Source organism: Rissa tridactyla, chromosome 1 (assembly GCF_028500815.1).
Source record: "Rissa tridactyla isolate bRisTri1 chromosome 1, bRisTri1.patW.cur.20221130, whole genome shotgun sequence".
Lineage (NCBI taxonomy): Eukaryota > Metazoa > Chordata > Aves > Charadriiformes > Laridae > Rissa > Rissa tridactyla.
Genome location: NC_071466.1, coordinates 218,782,497 through 218,804,562, shown reverse-complemented (window position 1 = coordinate 218,804,562; position 22,066 = coordinate 218,782,497). Strand labels below are relative to the sequence as shown.

Genomic DNA, 22,066 nt, shown 5'->3' with positions numbered 1-22,066 from the left:
AGGCAGCTGGAGGCTGCCGGCACTTCTCCTGTGTTGGGCACGGCTCTGTGCCAGCTGTGCCTGCTCAAAGCTGCGTCCCTGTGCCTCTCTCTGCACCCCTGACCCCTCCTGTCCCCCCCAGCTCTCACCTATCACTACGAGACCCAGTGCATCCCCACACCGGCTGCCTGGTTTGCCCACCAGCTGCCTGTCTGGTTCCAGAAGTTCAGCGTGGTGGCCACTTACGTCATCGAGATCGCCATCCCGCTCCTCTTCTTCGCGCCCATCCGCCGCCTCCGGCTCTTTGCCTTCTACAGCCAGGTGGGTGGGCAGAGGGGTGCTGCTTCATGTGCCGAGGGGCTCCCCAGGGACAGGGACCCAGCTCAGCCTGTGAGCAGGACAAGCTCCTTGCTCTGTGGGCTCTTGCAGGCAGGACTGTGGGTGCTGGGGTGGCCACGCTGCTGCTGGTGGGGTGTCTAACACCTCTGCCCCCCAGCACTGAGAGACCCCAGCCCTGCCTTTGCTCCTCCCCAGGTGCTGCTGCAGGTCCTCATCATCCTCACGGGTAACTACAACTTCTTCAACATGCTCACCATCGCCCTGGCCTTCTCCCTGCTGGACGAGGAGCACGTGGGGCGCTGGCTGGGGCGCAGCAAGAGGCGGCATGCCAGCAGTGAGTCCCCGGGCGGCTTATTTGGGGAGGTGGGATCCCCTTTCTGCCATGCCCAGGGTGGGGAGGGGACAGGCCACCATCACTGACCATCCCTGTCCGGGCGTGACAGTGAGAGGGGTCGTTCTGGCTGCCCTCTGGCTCGGTGCTGTGGGAGCAGCTGCCAGCACGGCTGTCTCGCCTGCCCCAGGATGGGGGTCTGTGCCCGTGGGGTGCTCGAGCTGGGGCCCCCGTGAAGCAGCGTGTTGGCTGCTGCTGCAGGGATGTGCTCGGTGCTGCTCGCTCCGTGCCTGGGCTCTCGGGGCACGCTTTTCCCCCCCTCCTTGGTGCCGCGGTGGGTCAGGCTTCTTGAGCCCCCAGCGTTCAGCAGCCCTGCTCTGCGGCAGCCTGGCCCCCCAGCTTGCGGTCCTTCCTCTCCACCCTGCTGGAGCTGAGCACCTATGCCCTCCTGCTCTACTGGAGCGTCCAATCCTTCGGCCTGGAGATCAACTGGGAGAAGAGGCTGCTGGACTCCAAAGTGGGTATGTCACAGACAGGCCCGCAGGGGCTACCAGCCCGCTGTTGCCATGGCCCAGCCTGGTCCCCTGCACCCTCTGTGGCTCCTGGGGCCCGAGAGGCTCCTCATTGACCCTGTGGGTTTTCCCTTGCTCCAGCCTTCACCTATCACGAGTTCAAGATGTGGCTGCAGACGGTGACCCTGCCGCTGGTGGGGCTGGGCTTCCTCTCGCTCTCCTGGGAGATCCTCTCCGCATTGTACAGGTGGGTTTCGGGGGTGCTGGGCCTCCCCTGGGCCTTGAGGCTCTGCTGTGAGGGGCTGAGCAGGAACGGGGTGGCCGGTGCCGTCCCTGAGGGTGTGATTGGTGCGTGGAGGGACACTGGGATCTGGCGTGGGGTGCTTGGGAGGCAGCATGGGGTGGGGGCCCGGCCTGGAGGTGCTGGGTGAGGTAGGAGGGATTTTCCTCCGCAGCATTGCAGCGGGGCTGAGTCCTCCATGGCTTTGGGCATGGCTTGGGCAGCTCTGTACCCCACAGCTCGCCACCGCAGCCCCAGCCTGTGGGACTGCAGCTCTGCCCCATTTCTGCCCCATTGCAGGTGTGCCTGTGTCCGCGGCTGCTTCTGGAAGCTCTGGGCCATGGTGCAGTGGGCCGTCTTCACCACAGCGACTGTGGGGATGTTTGCCATCAGCTTGGTGAGCGGCTGGGGAGGGCAGGGGACAGCGGAGCACGCGAGGGGCTTGGGGTACAGGGAGCGGGAGACTCTGCCTGGGCCCCCAAACCGCTCTGAGCTGTGGTGACGGGGCCCCTCTCTGCCGCTCCCCAGGTGCCCTTCACCTATATCGACCGCGAGTCCAACGACAAGCTGTGGCCCGGCATCCACCAGATGTTCAGCGCAGTTGAGCGCTTCCAGGTGGTGAACTCCTACGGGCTCTTCCGCAGGATGACAGGTGTCGGGGGGCGGCCCGAGGTGGTGCTGGAGGGCAGCTACGACAAGCAGAGCTGGACGGTGAGCTACCGTTTCATAGAACCACGGAATAGTTTAGGTTGGAAAAGACCCTCAATATCAAGTCCAGCTGTGACCCTAGTGCTGCCAAGCCCACCACTGACCCATGTCCCTCAGCACCGTGTCTGCCCGGCTCTGAAATCCCTCCAGGGACGGCGACTCCACCACTGCCCTGGGCAGCCTGGTCCAAGGCCTGACAGCCCTTTCCATGAAGACATTTTTCCCAATATCCATCCTAAACCTCCCCTGGCACAACTTGAGGCCGTTTCCTCTTGTCCCATCGCCTGTTCCTTGGGAGAAGAGCCCGACCCCTCCTGGCTACCCCCCCCTTTCAGGGAACTACAGAGAGCGAGGAGGTCTCCCCTCGGCCTCCTCTTCTCCAGGCTGAACACCCCCAGCTCCCTCAGCCGCTCCTCACAAGACTCCTGCTCCAGACCCCTCACCAGCTCCGTTGCCCTTCTCTGGACACGCTCCGGCCCCTCGATGTCCCTCCTGGAGTGAGGGGCCCAAAACCAGACACAGCCCTCGAGGTGGGGCCTCACCAGTGCCCAGTACAGGGGGACGGTCACTGCCCCAGTCCTGCTGGCCACACTGTCCCTGATACAGGCCAGGATGCTGTTGGCCTCCTTGGCCACCTGGGCACACTGCTGGCTCATATTCAGCCGCTGTCGACCAACACCCCCAGGTCCTTTTCCACCGGGCAGCTCTCCAGCCTCTCTGCCCCAGCGTGGAGCCTCCATGGGGTTGGTGTGACCCAAGAGCAGGACCTGGCACTTGGCCTTGGTGAATCCAGTCCAACAATCGATTTGGGCACCAGAGGAGCTGTGGGGAAGGGCTGAACCACGGCCGGCCAGGTGGGGTGGCCAGGGACAGGCACCAAGGAACAGACTCCAGTGGAGCCAAACATCCCTGTCCCGCTGGTGTGGTCCCCTCTGGGGCACCCAGCTGTCCCCCATGGGCTTTGCCCCTCTGGAAGGCGCTGGTAACCCTGGGGGGCTGAGGGAGGTGAGTCTGGGGGAGCTCTGCCCTGGGACGGTGGGGCTGGGGGAGGTCTAGGTCCTGTCCCCGCTGCCGGAGGTCCCCCAGCCCACTCTGCTCCCTGCCCCGCAGGAGATTGAGTTCATGTACAAGCCCGGGAACGTCAGCGTGGCCCCCCCCGTGGTCACCCCGCACCAGCCCCGCCTCGACTGGCAGATGTGGTTCGCGGCACTGGACCACCACAGCAGCAGCCCCTGGTTCACCAGCTTCGTCTACCGCCTGCTGCAGGGCAAGGAGGACGGTGAGTGGGGCTGGGGGCTGTGGGGCTGGGGGCTGTGCCGGGGGCTCCCCAGGCCTGACACCATTGCGGAGAGCCCACAGCCCCGCTCCCAGCAGTCGTGGCGGCAGGGAGCGAGGGGGCTGCCTGGGCTGACACCCCCCCGCACCCCCAGAGCAGCAGGCGGGGCTGTACCCCCCCCGATGGGGGCTGTCGCTGTACCCCCAACAGTGGGTCTGTGCTCAGCAGCGGGTGGGGCTGTATCCACCCTGATGGGGGCTGTTGCTGCCCCCCAGCAGTGGGTCTGTGCTCCAGGCCCTTCCCTTCCCTGGGGATTCGGGGCCGCTGGGCTGCAGCCCTGCAGTGCTTTGGGGTGTCCCCGCAGCATGGGGGGCTGACACGGTGTCTCCGGCAGTGATCCGCCTGGTGCAGGTCGATGAGTCCCAGTACCCCTTCAGCGCTCGGCCCCCCGTCTACATCCGCGCCCAGCTCTACAAGTACTGGTTCACTGGCAGCGCCGAGGGCAGGTGAGTGGGGCTGGGCCCCCCCTGCAGATGCTCTGCTCCCCAAAGTGGTGTGACACCACATCACCCCGCAGGATTGTGTGCTGACTCTGCTCCGGCAGCTTGGGGACGGCAGGGCTGAGCTTGGGAGCTGCTTCTCGCTTGGCTAATTAGCTCATTAACTTGGCTTGGCAGTGCCCTGAGCTCCGCTTTGGGGAGGCTGGCTCGCTGCCTGGGTGGCAGGGGGGCGACAGGAGCCCGCCCTGCTCCTGCCGACGCTGGCGGGCGCGGGGCTGGGTGCTGAGCTCTGTCCTCCCACAGCCAGGGCCCTGCGCCATGGTGGCGGCGGCAGCACTTCCAGGAGTTCTTCCCCACCGTCTCCTTGGGCGACCCCGCGCTGGAGAATCTGCTCAGCCAGCACGGCCTGAAGGTAGGGACACAAGGAACCCCCCCGGACCCGCTTTGTGCCACGGCCATTCCGCAAGGAGCCCCCTCAGATCCCCCTTGTGCCATGGCGACGCCGCGCTTGGGCCAGGGGACCCCCTGAGCCCCTCCCTCCCTTGTGCCAGCCACGCTGTGCTCGGGCCGAGGGACCCCCTTGTTCCCCTTCCGCATGCCACAGCCACTGCCAAGTTACACTCTTGCCCAAGGGACCCCCTGACCCCCTTTCTCATGCCACGGCCACACTGTGCTCGGGCCAAGGGACCCCCTGACCCCTTGCCTTGTGCTGTGGCCACACCGTGCTTGGGTTGAGGGACCCCTGGACCCCCCCTCCCTCGTGCCACAGCCATGCTGTGCTCCTGGCCAAGGGACTCCCTGACCCCCTCCCTTGTGCCATGGCCACGCTGTGCTTGGGTCGAGGCACCCCTGGACCCCCCCATCCCTTGTGCCGTGGCCACACTTCCCTTGGGCCAAGGGACCCCCTAACGCCCCTCCCTTGTGCCATGGCCACGCTGTGCTTGGGCCGAGGGACTCCTTGACCCCCTCCCCCATGCCGTGGCCACTGCCACACCATGCTCCCAACTGAGGGACCCCCTGACCCCCCCTCCTCATACCATGTCCATGCCATGCTTGGGCGGAGAGACCCCTAGACCCTCCTCCCTCATGTCGTGGCCACACTGCGCTTAGGCCAAGGGACCCCTTTACACCCCCTCCCTTGTGCCATGGCCACTGCTACGTTACGCTCCCGACGGAGGGACCCCCTGACCCCCCTCCCTTGTGCGACAGCCACACTGTGCTTGGGCCAAGGCATCCCCTGAGCCCCTCCCTCATGCCGTGGCCACTGCCATGCCATGTTCCCGACCCAGGGACCCCCTGACCCCCTCCCTCATGCCACGGCCACGCTGTGCTCGGGCCAAGGGACCCCCTGACCCCCTCCTCGCCCCCCAGGACAAGCTGTCCCCCCTGCGCCCGGCGGATGCCCTCCTGCCCTGGCTGCTGCGGTCCCTGCGCCAGCTTGTCCGTCCCTTCTCCGGCCCCACCGTCCTCTGGTCCCTCTACCTTGTCGCGGCCACCGTCTGCCTCCTGCGAGCCCTGGGCCGCCGGCCCCGGGGGGGTGCGCCCCCTGCCCGTCACAAAGGCCCCAGGCGAGGGGAGCCCACGGACCGGGGGGGCGGCGAGAAGAACGGGCAGGTGCGGAGGAAGGAGGCCAAAGAGGCGGAGGAGAAAGGCGAGGGCCGGGCCCGAGGGGCGGCCGATGGCCACGGGGGCACGAAGAAGAAGAAGTGATGCCTGGAGCCACCCGCCCAGGCCCCGTCTTCCACCCACGGACTGATGGCGCTGCCCCCCCTTGCCCCAGTGCTTCCCCGGGATGGGGGGGTCCCTGGCAGGGGGGCAGCAGGCTGGTGTACCCCCCACTGCTGTCACGCTGCCAACGCCTTCGCACACAGCGCGGTCATCGCTTGCAGGTGTCCCCTCTGCCCCTCACCCCCTCCTGCAGCCCGGCAGGGCTGGGGGGGTGCTCCGTGCTAAGGGGGGTGCTCTGCGCTGGGGGGGGTGCTCTGTTTTGGGGGGGGGATGCTCAGTGCTGGCGGGAGCAGCTTTAAGGCATCGCCAGCCATCCCGGTTACCCTTCCCGCCCCCCCGGCTGCCCCTGGCCCCGTGCTCGGGGCAGTCTGGGGTGCTGTGTCCCCCCCCAGAGCCCCCTGCCCCCAGAGCAGGGGGGCTCTGGCTGTAACGTGCTTCCTGGTGGGGGGAGCACAGAGGTTTCCTATAATTTTCTAAATAAAGCCTTTGACATTCCAGCCCCGTGGCTCTCCCTGGGGCTGGAGGGAGGGGTCCTGCCCCCCCGGGGAAGGGGGATGGGGACGGTCCCCCTGCCCCTCCCTGCTGTGATCACCTCCCCCCCAGCGGGGCTGGGGGCTGCGATCGGCACTGGGGATGTGCGACGAGCAGGTTTATTGAATCGCTGTGCTGTGGGGCGGGTGGGGGTCCCACTGCAGTGGTCGCGGTGCGGGGGTCCCCGGTGCAGCAGTCATGGTGCAGTGCGGGGGTCCCTGGTGCAGTGTGGCAGTCCCCGGTTCGGACGTGGTTGTGCAGTGCGGGGGTCCCGGTGCAGTGCGGCAGTCCCAGTGTGGGGATCACCATTGTGGTGGTTGTCGTGCAGTCTGGTGGTCCCGGTGCACTGTGGGGGTCCCAGTGCGGTGCAGCAGTCCCGGTGGGGGGTCCTGCTGCAGTGTGGGGGTCGCAGTGCGGGGGTCCCGGTGCGATGCAGCAGTCCCAATGAGGGTCCCACTCAGCACGGGGGTCCCGGTGGGGGGTCCCACTCAGTGTGGGGGTCCCGGTGCGGTGCAGCAGTCCCGGTGGGGGGGTCCCGGTGCGGTGCAGCAGTCCTGGTGAGGGGGTCCCGCTCGGCGCGGGGGTCCCGCTCACCAGCAGAGCTGCCCGGGGCAGTACTTGTCGATGAGGGACTGGTAGTAGCCCCGCAGCTGCTGCACGTCGGGCAGCTCCTCCTGCTTGGTGTAGAGGTCGAACTTGCTGCGGGAGCGAGGGTGGGTCAGTGCCGGGGGGCGGCTGCTCCCCCCGGGGGTCTTAGCAGAGCCCGAAAGCCCCCCTGGCCCCCCGCCAGGCCACGCACTTGAGCTCGCGGACCCAGGGCAGCATGCGGAGGTCCTCCTCGGAGCAGAGGTGCAGGTAGTCCCCGTGCGCGTGCCAGGGGTAGAAGGAGTGGAACCGCACCATGTAGAAGGCCTGGGGGGACGGGGACGTGCCAGCCCACCCTCCCCATGGCAGGTCCTGGCCCCACGTCCCTCGGGGGTCTGCCCCACAGGCCCCCCCCAGCCCTCACCTCCTTGGGCAGGGCGAAGCGGTTGACCTTCATGACTCTGTACATGTACTCTGGGGAGAGAGCGGGGCGTGCGGGGCCGGGGCTGGACCCCCATGTGGGGCAGGCACCCCGAGAGCCCCTGCCCTATACGAAGGGGGGCATGGGGGCAAAGGGCCCTGCCCCAAGGAGGGGGGACCCCAGCTGCCCCCCCCGGTCCTTACCGTCGTGTCCCCAGGACATGAGGACGTTCTCCAGGCCGCAGCGGGGCTGGTACATCCCGTACTCGGTGCTGGGGAGGGAGCCGCATGGGGGGCTCGGGGCTGGACCCCTCCCCACACCCCCTGCCTGCAACATGGCGCCCCGCGGCGCCCTGGCCGGGGGTCCAGCCTCACCTGTACAGGGGGTCTCTGGTGTCGGGGTTGTCATGGAAGGTGGTGTCCCCGAAGACCACGGACTTCTGCACCTTGCAGCCCACAGGGAAGGTGTCCCCCACCACGGCCCACTGCGGGGGGGGCGACAGGTGTCCCTGGGGGGCTTGTACCACGGCCTGCCCGCTCCCTGCCGTGGCTGTGGGTCCGCCCCCAAGGTGTGGGGTGGTGCATGTGGGTCAACCCCAAGGTGTGGGGCGATGCAGATGGGTCCAACCTCGAGGTGTGGGGCGATGAGTGTGGGTCCGACCCCGAAGTGTGGGGCCCACCCCAGCATGTAGGGTGATGCCTGTGCGGCCGACCCTGAAGTGTGGGGCGATGAGTGTGGGGCTGACTCCAAGGTGTGGGGTGATGCGCATGGGTCTGACCCCGAGGTGTGGGGCGATGCAGATGGGTCCCTGCTCACCTGGGGCTCCCCGAACAGTGCCAGGACCTTCCCCAGGTCGTGCAGCAGCCCCACGAGGTGGAACCAGTCTGGGGGCAAGCGGGGCCGTCACCCGCCGCGGGACGTGGCCCCATGGGGGCTCCACGTCACCGGGGGGGGGGGGTCAGCGGCCCCACCTTTGTCGGGGTGGGCCCTGCGGATGCCCTCGGCGGTTTGGTATGCGTGGTAGGAGTTGGGGAAGTCCACGTCGGGGTCGGACTCATCCACCAGCTGGTCCAGCAGCTCCAGCGCCTCCATGGCGCCCATCTTGCGCAGGGAACAGCTCCCGTACTCGGCGCTCTGGGGACATGGTGGGCGCTGGGGACCCCTCGGGACCCTCCCCGGGGCGGTGCGGGGAGTGGGGGCCCCCCCCCCCCCGGCAGGGTGGGACCCGCAGCGGTGGGGTGCGGGGTGGGAGCTCACACCTTCTTGCGGACGAAGTCGACGGTCTGGTGGGTGTGCATCTGCAGGTAGGTGTTGTAGACGCGGTCCAGCAGCTTCCCCTCCTGCGGCGCGGCAGCAGGCTCGGGGCGGGGGCTCCAGGGGGGTGCGGGACCCGCCCAGCGTCCCCCAGGCGGGGACTGTATGAGGGACACCCAGGACCCCCCCGCCTGGGGGTCAGCACCCGTCCCAAGGGCAGGGTGACCTGCCCGGGCTCACCCTGTAGTTGCGGTACTCGGACTTGGCCTTGCCGGACTCGGGCCCCTCGGGGGGGTTGGCGTCCTGGGGGGTGAAAGGCCGGGCTCGGTCAGTGGGGTGACAGAGAACACCCGGGGGGGGGCAGGCCGTGTTCCCCAAAGGGTAGGGAGCCCCCGCCATCACCAAAGGAAGATTCTGAACGTGTGGCACGGCATGGCACTGGCACCCCCCCGCCGTGGCTGCGGGACCCCCTCCCCCCCAGCCCCACAGCATGTCACCCGCTATGGGGTGAGTGTTCACTTGCTCCCGTGGGGCTGGCACCCCCACCGCAGGGAGGGCATCGGGGGGGTCTCCACCCCCCTACCCCCCTGAAAAGGCAGCAGCCGCAGTGCTGAGCTGCGCCAGCCCCCACCCTGCCCCATGGGGGGATGCTGTGGGGCTGTGCCCCGCGGCCCCATGGATGGGGGGTACGTGTGCTGTCCGTGCGCATCTGAGGGGACCTGCACCCCCACATGTGGGGCAATGTGTGTGGGTCCGACCCCAGGGTGTGGGGTGATGGGTCTGGAGTCTGACCCTGAGGTGCAGGGAGATGCACGTGGGGCTGACCCCCATGTGTGGGGCGATGTGTGTGGGGTCTGACCCCGAGGTGTGGGGCAATGGGTGTGGGTCCGACCCCGAAGTGTGGGGCGCTGCCTGTGGGGCTCAGGGTCCCGCCTGCCTGTACTCACCGCCTGGAGGCTCCTCATGCCGTGGCGAGGGGGGGTGGGCTCTGGGGCGGCCCCCGCGACCCCTGGCTTTATCCGCGCGGGGGCAATGGGTCACCAGTTAACCCGCCCCCGGTTAATGTTTGAGCCCACGGCCCCGGGGGACGCTGCCCCCTGCGTGGGCAGGGGCTGGGGACACTCGGCCCCCGCTGGGGACCCTGTGCTGCCGCCCCGTGCCCTGGGACCCCCCACCCCGACCCCTGGGCTGCAGACCCCCAGCCATTGGTGGCCCCTCCAGTGGCCAACGTGGCCTCTGACGCCTCACAGGGGCAAAGTGGCACCCCCCGCACCTGCCCCGGTGACGTTGTGACAGGGGCACAGTGAGATCCCTCTGTCAGGACATGCCTGACGGCACGGTGAGGGGCTGTGGGCAGCAGAGGGGACGGGAGTGGCGGGGGCCAGGGGCAGCAGTTGTGGGCCACCACCCTGGCACAGCCCTCGCCACCCGGCCACTGATGGCCCCGGGGGCCACCAGTGCTCCCACGGGACCCACGCCTGCATGGGCCAGTAGAGACTGTGGGGAGTGAGACCCCTGGCACGGTCCCCACTCTCTCCCGCGGGACCCCCCACACGCGTCTCCCCTTTGGCCTCCTCTTCCTCCTCCTCCTCCTCCTCCTCCTCCCCCCCCTCGGCTCCTGTACAGACCCTCTGGCCTTGTCAGGGCTGTGGGTGCCAGGCGGCCATTGCTGGGATGGACACTGCACGGCTGTCCCCCCCGCGTGGCTGTCCCCATGCTCACTGCTGTCCCCCCCGCGTGGCTCTCCCTGTCCCCCCTGCATGGCTGTCCCTGCACTCACTGCTGTCCCTGCTGCAGGGCTGTCCCCATGTTTGCTGTTGTCCCCCCGACGCATCCCTGTTCCCGCCATGCTGCCATCCCTGCGGGAAGCAGCCGGTGCCCGTCACCTTCTGTCGCCGGTGGCCGTGGAACGCAGGTGCCCCCCCCGTGCCCGAAGCCCCCCCCCCCCCCCGGCCCCCCGTTCCCGTGGGAAGGCGCCCGCCGGCACCAGAGCTGGGGCTGCTGCCAGGCTTTATTCTGCACCGCGCTCGCAGCGGGGAGCGGGACCCCCAGGCGTGGGGCTCAGCGCTGACCCCGCCGAGGGCTGGGGGTCACCGCGCTGCTCCCGTGGGGCGCCTCACCCCGCTGCCGCAGGATCTCCCGTGGGACCCCCCCCATCCTGTCCCTGTCAGGGCGCTCGAGCCGAAGCCGGGACCCCCGGGAAGGAGGGAGAGGGGCTGGGAGCTGCACCCCTGGGTGCTCCCCCCACCCTCGCCACTGCTGCTGCGGGTGGGTGCTGGGGGGCAGGGGTACCCTGGGGGGACAGGGGTGTTCCTGGGGGGCTGGGGGTGCTCTGGGGATTGGGATGCTCCTGGGGGACGGGGGTGCTCCTGGGGGGCTGATGGAGTTGCTCCCAGGAGGGACAAAGGTGCTCCAGGGGATGGGGGGATGCTCATGGGGGGATGACAAAGGTGCTTTTTTTGGGGGGGGGGGGGCCCTGTACCCAGAGGTCTGTGGGTGCTGCTGGCAGGAAGGATCAAGGTGCTGGGGGGCTGAGCTCCATGTCCCCCCCCCACTGGATCCGTCCCCCTCTGCCATCCCTGTGCCAGGGCTGGGGGGCAGCCTGGGATGGGGGGGGGACAGGGACCCTGACAGGCTGGTGCCAGGGGCTGCACATCCCCCTCCCGCCAGGCCAGGGGGTGACACCAGTACACCTGGGGTGTCACGCCATGGGGTGACAGGGCCCCCATCCCAGTCCCCCCGAGCCCGTGGGGGTACAGCGTGTCCCCAGTGGGGCCAGGGGCTGTCCCCAGCCTGCCCCAGACATGCCTGAAGCTGCTCCAGGGGACAGGAGGGGACAGGGCAGGAGTGGGGAGGGGACAGGGGCAGGAGGGGGGCACAGGACCCCCCGGCCACTCCTCTGCTGCCCCCATCCCCGTTCCCGGGGGCAGCTCGTCATCCCCTGGCGCCCACCAGCACCCGGTCCCCGTCTCGCCGCAGGGCTGGGGGCTGTACTGGGGGGGACACAGGGTGCCAGGGGAAGGGGACACCATCCTCCCCCGGGGGAGGGGTGGGACCCCCGAGGTGCTGAGCCCGAACTGGGACGCGTGGGGGACGGTGCTGGGGACTGCCCTGTGCCCCCGCCCTGGCTGGGGGAGCTGGAGCAGGACCCCCTTCCCCCTCGCAGCCGAGCTGCCCTGCTGGGCACGGGGGGGTCTGGGGTGGGGGCGAGGGGCTGCAGTGGGGTACAATGGGGGGCAGCAGCGGGGCTGGCCCCCCCCGGGGCCGTGCGTGCCATGGCCGGGTGCTGAGCTGCTGAGTCAGGGGGGAGCGCGGCCTCTTGCACAAGGTGCTGCTGCAGTCAGCAGGATCCCCCGCCGCCCCTTGGACCCGCCGCCGCCGGCCACCACGGGCCACCAACGGCCACCACGGGCCACCGCCTTCTTGCCCTGCGCCCGTGCTCCTGTCCGCTCCATGGGGCTCCGGTGGCAGGGGGGGGAGAACAACACTCCCTCCGTGGGGACGCTGCCGTGTCCCTGGTGGGGCCGTGGCCGGAGCCGGGCTCTGCCGGGGGGCACCGGGCCCCCCCAGAGAGGTGCGGAGGGAGCCCAGCCACGTCTGACTCTGGAAGCACTTTAGTGGGGGTCCCGCGGGGCAGGGGGGGCACGGCCGTCTGCTGCGGTGTGTCCGTGTGTCCCCCCCCCTCACCCGTAGCTGTGGGGGCTGTTGGGGTTCATGGGGGATGAGTCCTGGCGGCCCGACTGGCCCATCAGTTGCCAGAGGCGGTGGCTCAGGTTCTGCACCTGGCAGGTGCCCAGCACGCAGCCCACCCGCAGCAGCTGCCCGTGCTGCAGCCGCCCCGCCGCGTGCCGCCGGCCGCGCACCCCATGCCGCGGCACCGCGCCGTGGCCAGGATGGGGGGCCAGCCGGGGTCTGTGCCGGGGGGGCCAGCTTCGGGCCCCGATGCGGGACCAGGGGTCTGCGCCGCGGGATGAGCAGTCGGTGCCGGGGGGCGAGCTGGGGGCCGTGGCGTGGGACGAGGGGTCCGTGGCGTGGGATGAACTTCGGGCTGTGCCGTGGGATGAAGGGTCTGTGCCGGGGGACGAGGGGTCCGTGCCGGGGGGTGAGCTGGGGTCCCTGGCGTGGGATGAGCTTCTGGCCATGTCGGGGGACGAGGGGTCCGTGCCGGGGGGCGAGCTTCGGGCTGTGCCGTGGGACGAGGGGTCCATGCCGGGGGGGGCCGCCGGCTGGCTGCAGCGGGGCGGGGGGCTGCGGTCCTGGGGGCTCCCCGAGGAGCGGGGCTGGGGAGGGTCTCCGGTCCGGGGGCTCCCTGCAAGAGAGCACAGGGGGTCAGCGCGGGGGGGCAACGGCAGAGCCAGGGCATCCTGGGCAGGGGGACGGGGGGCCTGGCTGTGCCACGCTGGGGATGCCATGGTGGGCTGGGGGGACGCAGCCCCCCAGCCTTGCCTGCCCCCCCAGCCGCTCTGCCCTGGGCCCAGAGGAGGAGGAGGAGGACGCTGAGGAGGAGGAAGAGGAGGAGGAGGCGGCAGCGAGGGCAGAGGAGCTGCTACCTGCAGCCACACACGTACTCCCTGCTCCGGCGTCCTGCCATGGCGGCAGGGCCACGGGAGCTGCCACCCCCCGTCCCCCCCTTCCCACCCCGCACCAGTGGGGCTGGGACACCCCCGTCCCCCCCCTTCCCCCTGGACCCTCGCCAGCCCCACACTGACCCACAAGCGCCAGCACCACTGGGGCCATGCGGGGTCCCCAAGCTCCCGGGGTCCCCATGGACAAACAGGGCCCCCCCGGCGCTGCCAGCTCTGGCACAGCCCGGGCCGGCCTCCCCCCGCACAGGAGCCGGTGACCCCACACCTTGGGGGGGGACACCCGCCATGGTGGCCCCAGGGCTCTGCCGCCAACCCGGGGGGCTGCCCAGGAGGGATCCGCGGCACCGGGATGGCTACGGGGGTGGCATGGGGACGGGGCAGCGCTGGGGGGAGCACCCTGCTCCGGCACCCACTGCCGAGCCCCCCGCACACACACATCCCCGCACATGCGGTAATGGGCACACGCGTGTCCCGGTGCACGCACACATGTGCACGCTCTGTAACCCCCGTACACACACAGCACACCCACGGCACGGCGTGCATGCAGACACGCACACGGTGATCCCTGTACACACACACGCCAGCACACGCGTGTCCCAGCACACACACGCTCCATAACCCCAGTATGTGCCAGCACACGCGTGTCCCAGCACACACACACGCTCCATAACCCCAGTACATGCCAGCACACACGTGTCCCAGCACACACACACGCTCCATAACCCCAGTACGTGCCAGCACACGCGTGTCCCAGCACACGCACACGCTCCATAACCCCAGTACGTGCCAGCACACGCGTGTCCCAGCACACGCACACTCCATAACCCCAGTACCTGCCAGCACACGCGTGTCCCAGCACACGCACACTCCGTAACCCCAGTACCTGCCAGCACACGCGTGTCCCAGCACACGCACACTCCGTAACCCCAGTACCTGCCAGCACACGCGTGTCCCAGCACACGCACACTCCGTAACCCCAGTACCTGCCAGCACACACGTGTCCCAGCACACACACATTCCGTAACCCCAGTACCTGCCAGCACACGCGTGTCCCAGCACACGCACACACTCCATAACCCCAGTACGTGCCAGCACACGCGTGTCCCAGCACACACGCGCACTCCAGAGCCCCTGCACACACAGAGGTAATGCCAGCCCCCCGGTGCACACCCACGGCATGACGCGCTGCAGGTGTCCCGCATGCCCACGCAGCCCCACACCGACCCCGTCCCGTGGGGACGCCGGGTGCCGGGGGCTTGTCCTGTCTGGGCCACGGCAAGGCCAGACACCGCTTGGCCACGAGCCACGGGAGCGGGGACAGAGGCCAAATTCCTCCTGCCCCGCAGAGCCGGGAAGCCCCGGGGCTGGGGCGGGGGGGGGAGCCCCCGCTGCCCCTTCCCGTCCCAGGGCTGTTTACAGGAGGCGGCCGGTGCCCGGAAACACCGGTGGCCTCGGCCTTCCCGTCCTGGTGCTGCCGGGGACACGGCACGCGGGACTTTCCTGGCCGGCTTCGTTTCCAGCCCCGGTGCTGCCGGCCCCCCACGCCAAGCAGCCCCCCCCATATCGGTGTCCCGCGGGACGGCCCCCGCACCCCCCTCCTGGCACGACGGGCGCCCACCTTGGCCCTGCTCCTGGCGCGTCCGGGGTCCCGTGGGAGCAGGAGCCGCAGCGATCCCACGCCTGCTCCCGAGCCCCGCCAGAGACGCTGCGGGGCACCCCCCTGCCGTGGGGCACCCCCCTGCAGCCCCCCAGCGTGGCTCCCAGCCCGCTGCACCGTCCCCCCGCTGCCACCCACCCCGCTCCCACGGCCGCAGCACCCACGTCTGGGCCCCGTGCGGCGGGGCCCGGCCTGAGGAACACCCCCCCCAGCAGCACACGGCTGCCCCCCCCTTCCCCCGGGACCCCCACGGCGCTGTGTCCGTGCCATCCCGCCCAGCCCGAGCCCGGTGTCGGGGTGCCCCGGTGTGTGTCCCCCCATATCTATCCCCACATGCTCCGGGCAGGGCCCCCCCTCCCCGCCCCCCCGGGAGCTGCGCCAGCGGCTGCCTGCGGCGCCGGGAATCCCTCGGGAGCCAGAGGCAGGATTCCCACGGCGCGGGCACGGCCCAGACCCGCTCCTCAAGCAGCAACACGCACACGCAGAGCCTGTGCTCACACCTGCGTGCGCACACACACACGCCGAGCCCGGGCACGCACACGCCGAGTTCTTGCACACGCGTGCAGCCACACGTGCCGTGGCACACACCCCCATGGTCTCTTGCACACGCATGGCACACGCGCCCCCCGGGATATCACACGTGTACCCTCTGTGCTCTCGCACGGCACACGCATCCACCGGCTCTCACACACACGGCACATGCACCCCCCAGCTCTGGCACACGCACGGTACACGCAACCCCTGTGCTCTCACACACAGATGGCACATGCACCCCATGGTCTCTCACACATGTATGGCACACGCACCCCCCGGGCTCTCGCACACGTGTGGCACACACACAGGATCTCGCACACGCACCCCCCAGGCTCTCGCACACGCGTGGCACACGCGTGGCACACACACCCCCACAATCTCGCACACACACCCCCCGGGCTCTCGCACACGCGTGGCACACGCATGGCACACACACTTCCAGGATCTCACACACGCACCCCCCGGGCTCTCGCACACGCATGGCACACACACCCCCAGGATCTCGCACACGCACCCCCTGGGCTCTCGCACACGCGTGGCACACACACCCCCAGGATCTCGCACACGCGCCCTCTCCATCACGGCGTGAACCGAGACCCCGTCCACCCGCTGCCCGCAGACACGCGTGAACACGCCTGCACACAGGTACCCGGCCCCCCCCAACGCGCCTCGCCGCCCCCGCACGCCCTGGCCGCATCCCGCCCCCTCCCAGCACCGCTCCCCCATTCCCCCGGGACACGGGGGGCCCGGGACCCCTCGCCCCCCTCCCTCCACCTCGTCCCCCCGGGTCCCCCCCGGCGCCGCAGGGACAAGCAGCGGGGGCAGGGTTGGGGTGCGGGTGGGAGATGGTGCCCAGGGGACCCCCCAGCCCCCCCCCACCCCGCAGCCCCCCCGGGACTCCGCCACAACCTGCCGCCGGGCAGGACGGACAGACGGACGTGCCCCCCTGCCCAAACCCCGGGGCTCCGCGGGCGGCCGGGGGGGGTGACAGACGGACACGGGGGTCTGGGGCAGGAGCGAGGGCACAGACCCCCCCACGCGGGGCCGGGCGGGGGGGGCAGGGCTGTGTCCTGGGCCCGGGGGGGGGGCGGGGGCACAGAGCGGTCCTGGGCAGGGGTGTGGGCGGGGGGGGGGACACAGAGACACCCCGGGAAGGGGCTCGGGCGGGGTGGGGGGTGGGGGGGCACGGAGCCCCTCCGGGCAGGGGGGGTGCAGGCGGGGGGGGGGCACGGGGGTGTCCCGGGCAGGGGGGGGCGGGCAGCCCCATACAGGGGGGGCAGAGAGAGGGTGCGGGCGGGGGGGGGGCAGGCGGGGGGGGTGTGTGTGCACAGAGCCGCTCGGGGCAGGGGGGGGCACAGAGCTGTCCCGGGCGGGGGAGGGGGGGAAGCGGGGGGGACACAGAGCCAGCCCAGGCAGGGGTGCGGGACGGGTGGGGGGCACAGAACCGGCCCGGGCAGGGGGTGCAAGCGGGGCGGGGCGGGGGGGGACACGCACAGAGCTGTCCCGCGCAGGGGTGCGGGCAGAGAGGGGACACAGAGCAGCCCCGTGCAGGGAGATGCGGGCGGGGAGGCACAGAGCGGTCCCTGGCGGGGGGGAGCGGGGGGGGGGGGGGCGCACAGAGCCGGCCCAGGCAGGGGTGCGGGCAGAGGGTGCGGGACAGGTGGGGGGCACAGAACCGGCCCGGGCAGAGGGTGCGGGCAGGGGGGGGGCGCACAGAGCTGTCCCGGGGAGGGGTGGGGGGGGCACAGAGCAGCTCCAGGCAGGGGTGCGGGCAGAGGGGCGGGCGGAGGGTGAGGGGTGGCGCAGCACCGGCCCGGGCGGGGGGGTGCTGCGGGCGGGGGGGTTGCGGGGTCCCGGCTCACCTGCGCCTGGGGGAGCGGCCGCGGGGCAGGGCCAGGCCGTGGGGCAGCTCCAGCAGACACAGCGCCAGGCTGATGCAACCCAGCGCCAGCCGCGGGGCTCGCATGGCGGGGCCGGGCGGGACGCGCTGCGGGAGAGAGACGGGCCGGGGCTGGGTGCGGGGCCGGGCTCAGACCGCCCCCCCGCAGCCCCCCGCTCCCCCCACTGCCCAGCCCCGTCCCGTCCCGCAGCCCGCTGGGGGTCCCGGCCGTACCTGGGCAGAGACGCGGGGGCCGGGTGCGGGGTCGGGGTGCGGGGTCAGGCCGGGTCCGTGCCTCGCTCGGCGCTGCCGCTCCCCGCCCCGGCCCAGGTTAAATATCGCCGGGCTCGGCCGGCGAGGAGGAGCCGAGCGGCCGCGGGAGGAGCCACCGGCACGGGGCGGGGGGGGCGCTCCGCACCGGCCCCGCACCGCCCCCCCCCCCCCCAGCGCCGCCGCGGCTTCCCCGGACCCGCCCGGGAACCATCCCGGGGGGTCGGGATGGGATGGGGCGGGGGAAGCGGGTCGGGATAGGGCTGGGGGACCCATCCCGGGGGAACAGGACGGGACAGGAATGGGAGACCCATCCAGGGAATCCGGGCTGGGGCTGATGGGGGGGTCAGGGTATTCCCCACCCCCCCGCCAGCCCCTTTCCCAGCACCTGCGCTCCCGGGGGGCAGCCCCGGGAGCCGTCCCGCCCCCCCCATCCCGCTGCCATCCCAGTGCGGACCCCCCCCAGCCCCGCTCGCTGCTCCGCGCACCCGGGGGGCAAACCCAGGCTGGGGGGCGAGGGGCGCATCCCGCCTCCCTTCCTCAGCGCAGCCCAGTGCGGCCAGTACCTCTTGCCCCACGCTGCCCTGTCCCCCGGGAGGGGGGCAGCACCACGGCCCCCCCCGCAGCGGGGCCGCCCGCCCGCCCCTTCTCCCGCGGCTCCTTTGGGTGGGTGTTTTTAAACGTCCCACGGGCCCGTTCCCGGCAATTGAGGAACGGGACGGCGGGGTCGGGTGCGGCGCTGCCCCGCGGGGAAGGGGCTCCCCGAAAGCGGGGGCGGGCGGGGGGGGCTTGGGGGGCAGCGAGAGCTCAGCGGGGGAAGGGGATCCCCTCCAGCCCCCCTCGCCGGGACCCCCCGCCTCCCGCTCCGGGACGGGGTCTGGGTGTCCCCGGGGGCGAGCAGCCCCCAGCACCCCGGGGTGCCCGAGCCGGGGTCCGCGCCCCCTCCCCTGCCCGCCCCCCCCCTGCCCCCCCCCGCCGGAGGCCCCCGCGTGCTCCGCATCGCTGGGATTCTTCCGCATTACCGGGACACAAAGGCTGCAAACACCCGGCCCGGGGCGGGGGGATTTACCGCAGCACCTGATCCCGGGGCGGGGACGGCCCCCCCCCAGCGGAGCCCGGGGCGGGGACAGCCCCCCCGCGGCTCCCCGCATCTCCCGGGTGGGGGTTGTGCGGGTGACGGGCTCTGCCGCTCCTTTGGGGATGGGTTATCCCGGAGAGAGAAACCCGGTGGGAAAACGGGGCGGGCGAGCACGGGGCATGGCCCAGGCTGCGGGGACACCCCTGTCACCCAGAGGGACCCCGACAGGCTGGAGAAGGGGGTCCCTGTGACCCCCATGGGGTCCAAGCAGGCCCAGTGCAGGGTCCTGCCCCTGGGTGGGGGCAGCCCCCGGTGCCAGCCCAGGCTGGGGATGGAGGGATGGAGAGCAGCCCTGAGAGAAGGGCTTGGGGGGCTGGGGGGGGGAAAAGCCGGCCATGAGCCGGCACCGTGCGCTGGCAGCCCAGAACCCCCCCGCAGCCTGGGCTGCATCCCCAGCAGCGTGGGCAGCAGGGCGAGGGGGGGATTCTGCCCCTCTGCTCCGCTCGGGGAGACCCCCCTGCAGTGCTGCCTCCAGCGCTGGGGCCTCAGCACAGGAGAGACACGGAGCTGTTGGAGCGGGGCCAGAGGAGGCCCCGGAGATGCTGGGAGGGCTGGAGCCCCTCTGCTGTGGGGACAGGCTGAGAGAGCTGGGGGGGTTCAGCCTGGAGAAGAGAAGGCGCCGGGGAGACCTTCCAGCCCCTTCCAGTCCCTAAAGGGGCTCCAGGAAAGCTGGGGAGGGACTCTGGCTCAGGGAGGGGAGCCACGGGACGAGGGGGAAGGGTTTTACACTGGAAGAGGGAGATTGGGATGAGATATTGGGAAGAAATCCTTTGCTGTGAGGGGGGTGAGCCCCTGGGCCAGGGTGCCCAGAGAAGCTGTGGCTGCCCCATCCCTGGAGGGGTTCAAGGGCAGGTTGGACGGGGCTTGGAGCAACCTGGGCTGGTGGGAGGTGTCCCTGCCCAGGGCAGGGGGTGGCACTGGGTGGCCTTTAAGGTCCCTTCAACCCAAACCCTTCTGTGATTTTATGATGCACCGACCCCCTTCCCAGGGCTCCCCGCCACAGGCCATGCCGCAGTGGGATGCCACCCTGTCACCTGCACGGCCCTGGCACCCCAAAGCCCCCCAGGCAGCGCCATGCCGGGGGTCCGGGCTGGGCTCCCCCAGGACCCTGCTCCGGTCCCCATCGGTCCGCGGCTCAGCGGGAGCGGGGACTCGGGCTCATTAGCGTGTGGTTAATGCAGGTTTCGGGGGGGGGGGGGGGGGGGGGGGGGCGGGGGAGCCGCCCTCGCTGGCCGATCCCCCCTTCCCCGGCGGAGGCAACGGGTGGGGGTCTCTCCCCAGGCCGCCCCCACCGCCCCGGGGGCGTCCGCTTCCGCCCCCCCCTCCCCGCCCAGTGCTGGACCCAGCCCGCGGCAGCACCTCCCCCCCCACCCGGAGCTCTTCGCCACGGCCCCAACAGCTTAATTAGCTTAATTACCGCCCGGGGGAGGGCGGCGCCTGCAGCCCCCTCCCCGCTCCCCCTGGGGCAGGTGCGTGGGACAGGAGCGGGGGGGGGAGGGGCTGCACCCCCGGCAGGACCCGGCCGAGAGCCCCCCGACCTCGCGGGGACCCCCGGGGGGGGCGGTCAGGGCTCCACCATTGTGTCTGAGCCCCCCCCCCCCCCACGGCAGAGCCTCCGCACTTGGCTGACCCCCACTCGTGGGGCAGCGGAGGGGAGCCCTGCGGGCACTGGGGGGGGCTGGGGAATCCCCGCCCAGACGGGAATTTGGGGGGTCTTGGGGGATCTTGCCCCCGCCCCCCCCGCGCGTGGGGTCCCGTGGGATCCGGCCCATCCCCTCCCCCCCCAGTTCTGGGGTCCCGTGGGATCCGGCCCCTGCCCCCCTGCCCGTGGGGTCCCGTGTACCGGGGGGGGGCGGCGGCCGGGCGGCGCCGAGCTGCCCCCCCATCCCGCACGCACCCCACGTCGCGCTCCCGCGTGGGAGTGGGAACGGGGATTTTCCCGGTGAATCATCCCGGCGCCCGTCCCGGCGCCCCACGGGCGGCTGCGGGGGACGGGGGCACTGCGCCCGGGACCCCGGCCCTCGGGGGGGATCTCCCGGAGGGGGGGGTCACACCCGGGGGCTGGGCACACTCGGGTGACCGTGTGCGTGGGAGCTTGGCGCGATCCGGGCCGCGCACACGCGGGCACCCTGCGGGGTCCCGCACACCCGAGGGGGGGTGTGCACACCGGGGGATCCCCGCACACCGGGGGATCTCTGCACACGCGTGTCCGTGCACACCGGGATCCCCGCACACCCCTGTCCGTGCACACCCAGGGGGTCCCGGCACACCGAGCTCCCCCCACACGCGTGTCCATGCACACCCAGGGGGTCCCCACGCATCGGGAGTCCGTGCACACCCGTGTCTGTGCACACCCAGAGGGTCTTTCACACCGGGGGTCCCCAAATGTGTGTGTCCGTGCACGCTGGAGAGGTCCCCGCACATCGGGGTTCCCGCACACCCGTGTCCCCGCACACTGGGGGTCGGGGTCGGGTACACGGGGGGTCCCGCACGCCCGTGTCCATGCACACTGACGGTTCTGTGCGCACCGGGGTCCCCGCACACCTGCGCATGCGCCCGCACACCCGTGTCCCCGCACACTGTGGGTTCCCCGTACACCCGAGGCATCCCCTCAAACCCGGGTCCCCGCACACGGGGGCCCCCGCACACTGAGGGTTCCCCGCACGCCCGAGGGGTTTCCGCGCACCGGGGGCCGTGCTCACCGGGGGGGTCCCCGCACACCCGTGTCCCTGCACACCCGAGGGATCCCCGCACACTGGGGTCCCCGCACACCTAGGTATCCCCGTACACTCGAGGGGGGGTGTCCGTGCACAGCGGGGGGTCCCCGCACACTCGTGTCACCGCACACCTGGGTCCCCGCGCACCGGGGTCCCCGGACACCCGAGGGATCCCCGCCCACCGGAGGTTTCCCGCAGACCCGTATCACCGCACACCGGCGTGTCCCCGCACACCCGAGTCCCCGCACACCCATATCATCGCATACTGGGGTGTCCCACACACACACAGGGGTTCCCGCACACCCGAAGGGGGTGATCCGTGCACACCGGGGGGTCCCCGCACCCCTGTGTCCGTGCACACCCGAGGGGTTTCCGCACACCGGAGGTTCCCCGTACACCCGTGTCCCCGCACAGCTGGGTCCCCGTACACCCGAGGCGTCTCCGCACACCCGTGTCCGTGCTCACCGGCGGGTCTCCGCACACCCGAGGTGGGGTGTCCGTGCACACCAGGGAGTCCCCGCACACCCGTGTCCCCACATACCGGGGTCCGCGTACACCCGAGGGGTCCCCGCATACCGGGGGTTCCCCACCCACCCGCGTCCCTGCACACCGAGGGGTCCCCGTACACCCGTGTCCGTGCTCACCGGGGAGTCCCCGTACACCCAAGGGGGGGTGTCCCCGCACACCGGGGTGTCCCCGCACAACCGTGTCCGTGCTCACCGGGGGTTTCCGGCACACCCAGCTCCCTGCACACCGGCGTTCCCGCACACCGGGGTGTCCCCGTACACCCGAGGGGGGGGAATCCGTGCACACCGGGGGGTCCCCGCACACCCGTGTCCCC

General features: G+C 71.4%; 3 protein-coding genes across 8 annotated transcripts in view; 1 reads left to right on the top strand and 2 right to left on the bottom strand.

Moving 5' to 3' along the window:
- Positions 1–6,150, top strand: part of LMF2 (lipase maturation factor 2) — a 106,887-nt gene extending 100,737 nt beyond the window's left edge. The window contains exons 6-15 of the mRNA XM_054200235.1: positions 122–300; positions 514–652; positions 1,036–1,170; positions 1,303–1,408; positions 1,742–1,838; positions 1,970–2,152; positions 3,260–3,428; positions 3,820–3,931; positions 4,229–4,337; positions 5,297–6,150. Of these exons, the coding sequence (XP_054056210.1) occupies positions 122–300; positions 514–652; positions 1,036–1,170; positions 1,303–1,408; positions 1,742–1,838; positions 1,970–2,152; positions 3,260–3,428; positions 3,820–3,931; positions 4,229–4,337; positions 5,297–5,635 (1,568 nt within the window). The 3' untranslated portion in view covers positions 5,636–6,150. The remainder of the gene's footprint in view (positions 1–121; positions 301–513; positions 653–1,035; positions 1,171–1,302; positions 1,409–1,741; positions 1,839–1,969; positions 2,153–3,259; positions 3,429–3,819; positions 3,932–4,228; positions 4,338–5,296) is intronic.
- A 454-nt stretch (positions 6,151–6,604) lies between these two features.
- Positions 6,605–10,343, bottom strand: MIOX (myo-inositol oxygenase). Of its 3 annotated transcripts, none has more exons than XM_054200295.1 (10): positions 8,685–8,866; positions 8,450–8,530; positions 8,162–8,324; positions 8,007–8,074; positions 7,565–7,674; positions 7,394–7,461; positions 7,194–7,243; positions 6,984–7,096; positions 6,740–6,883; positions 6,605–6,706 (listed from the first exon to the last, which is right to left on the bottom strand). In XM_054200295.1, exons 1-9 carry the CDS (start codon positions 8,841–8,843, stop codon positions 6,775–6,777), a joined length of 921 nt encoding a protein of 306 aa, XP_054056270.1. In that variant the 5' UTR covers positions 8,844–8,866; the 3' UTR covers positions 6,605–6,706; positions 6,740–6,774. The 3 variants fall into 3 exon arrangements, with proteins under 3 accessions (XP_054056270.1, XP_054056279.1, XP_054056260.1); XM_054200304.1 differs by lacking the exon at positions 6,605–6,706 and adding an exon at positions 9,392–10,343 and having other exon boundaries at positions 6,715–6,883; positions 8,685–8,747; XM_054200285.1 differs by lacking the exon at positions 6,605–6,706 and having other exon boundaries at positions 6,715–6,883.
- Positions 10,344–10,432: 89 nt separating this feature from the next.
- On the bottom strand, positions 10,433–22,062 carry ADM2 (adrenomedullin 2). Of its 4 annotated transcripts, XM_054200128.1 has the most exons (4): positions 17,335–17,417; positions 17,084–17,208; positions 12,391–12,753; positions 11,998–12,305 (listed from the first exon to the last, which is right to left on the bottom strand). In XM_054200128.1, the coding sequence occupies exons 2-4, from the start codon at positions 17,185–17,187 to the stop codon at positions 12,128–12,130; spliced, it is 645 nt and encodes a 214-aa protein (XP_054056103.1). In that variant the 5' UTR covers positions 17,188–17,208; positions 17,335–17,417; the 3' UTR covers positions 11,998–12,127. The 4 variants fall into 4 exon arrangements, with proteins under 4 accessions (XP_054056094.1, XP_054056087.1, XP_054056079.1 ...); XM_054200119.1 differs by lacking the exon at positions 17,335–17,417 and adding an exon at positions 21,946–22,062 and having other exon boundaries at positions 10,433–12,753; XM_054200112.1 differs by lacking the exon at positions 17,335–17,417 and adding an exon at positions 21,870–22,009 and having other exon boundaries at positions 10,433–12,753.
- Between the last annotated feature and the right edge of the window lie 4 nt (positions 22,063–22,066).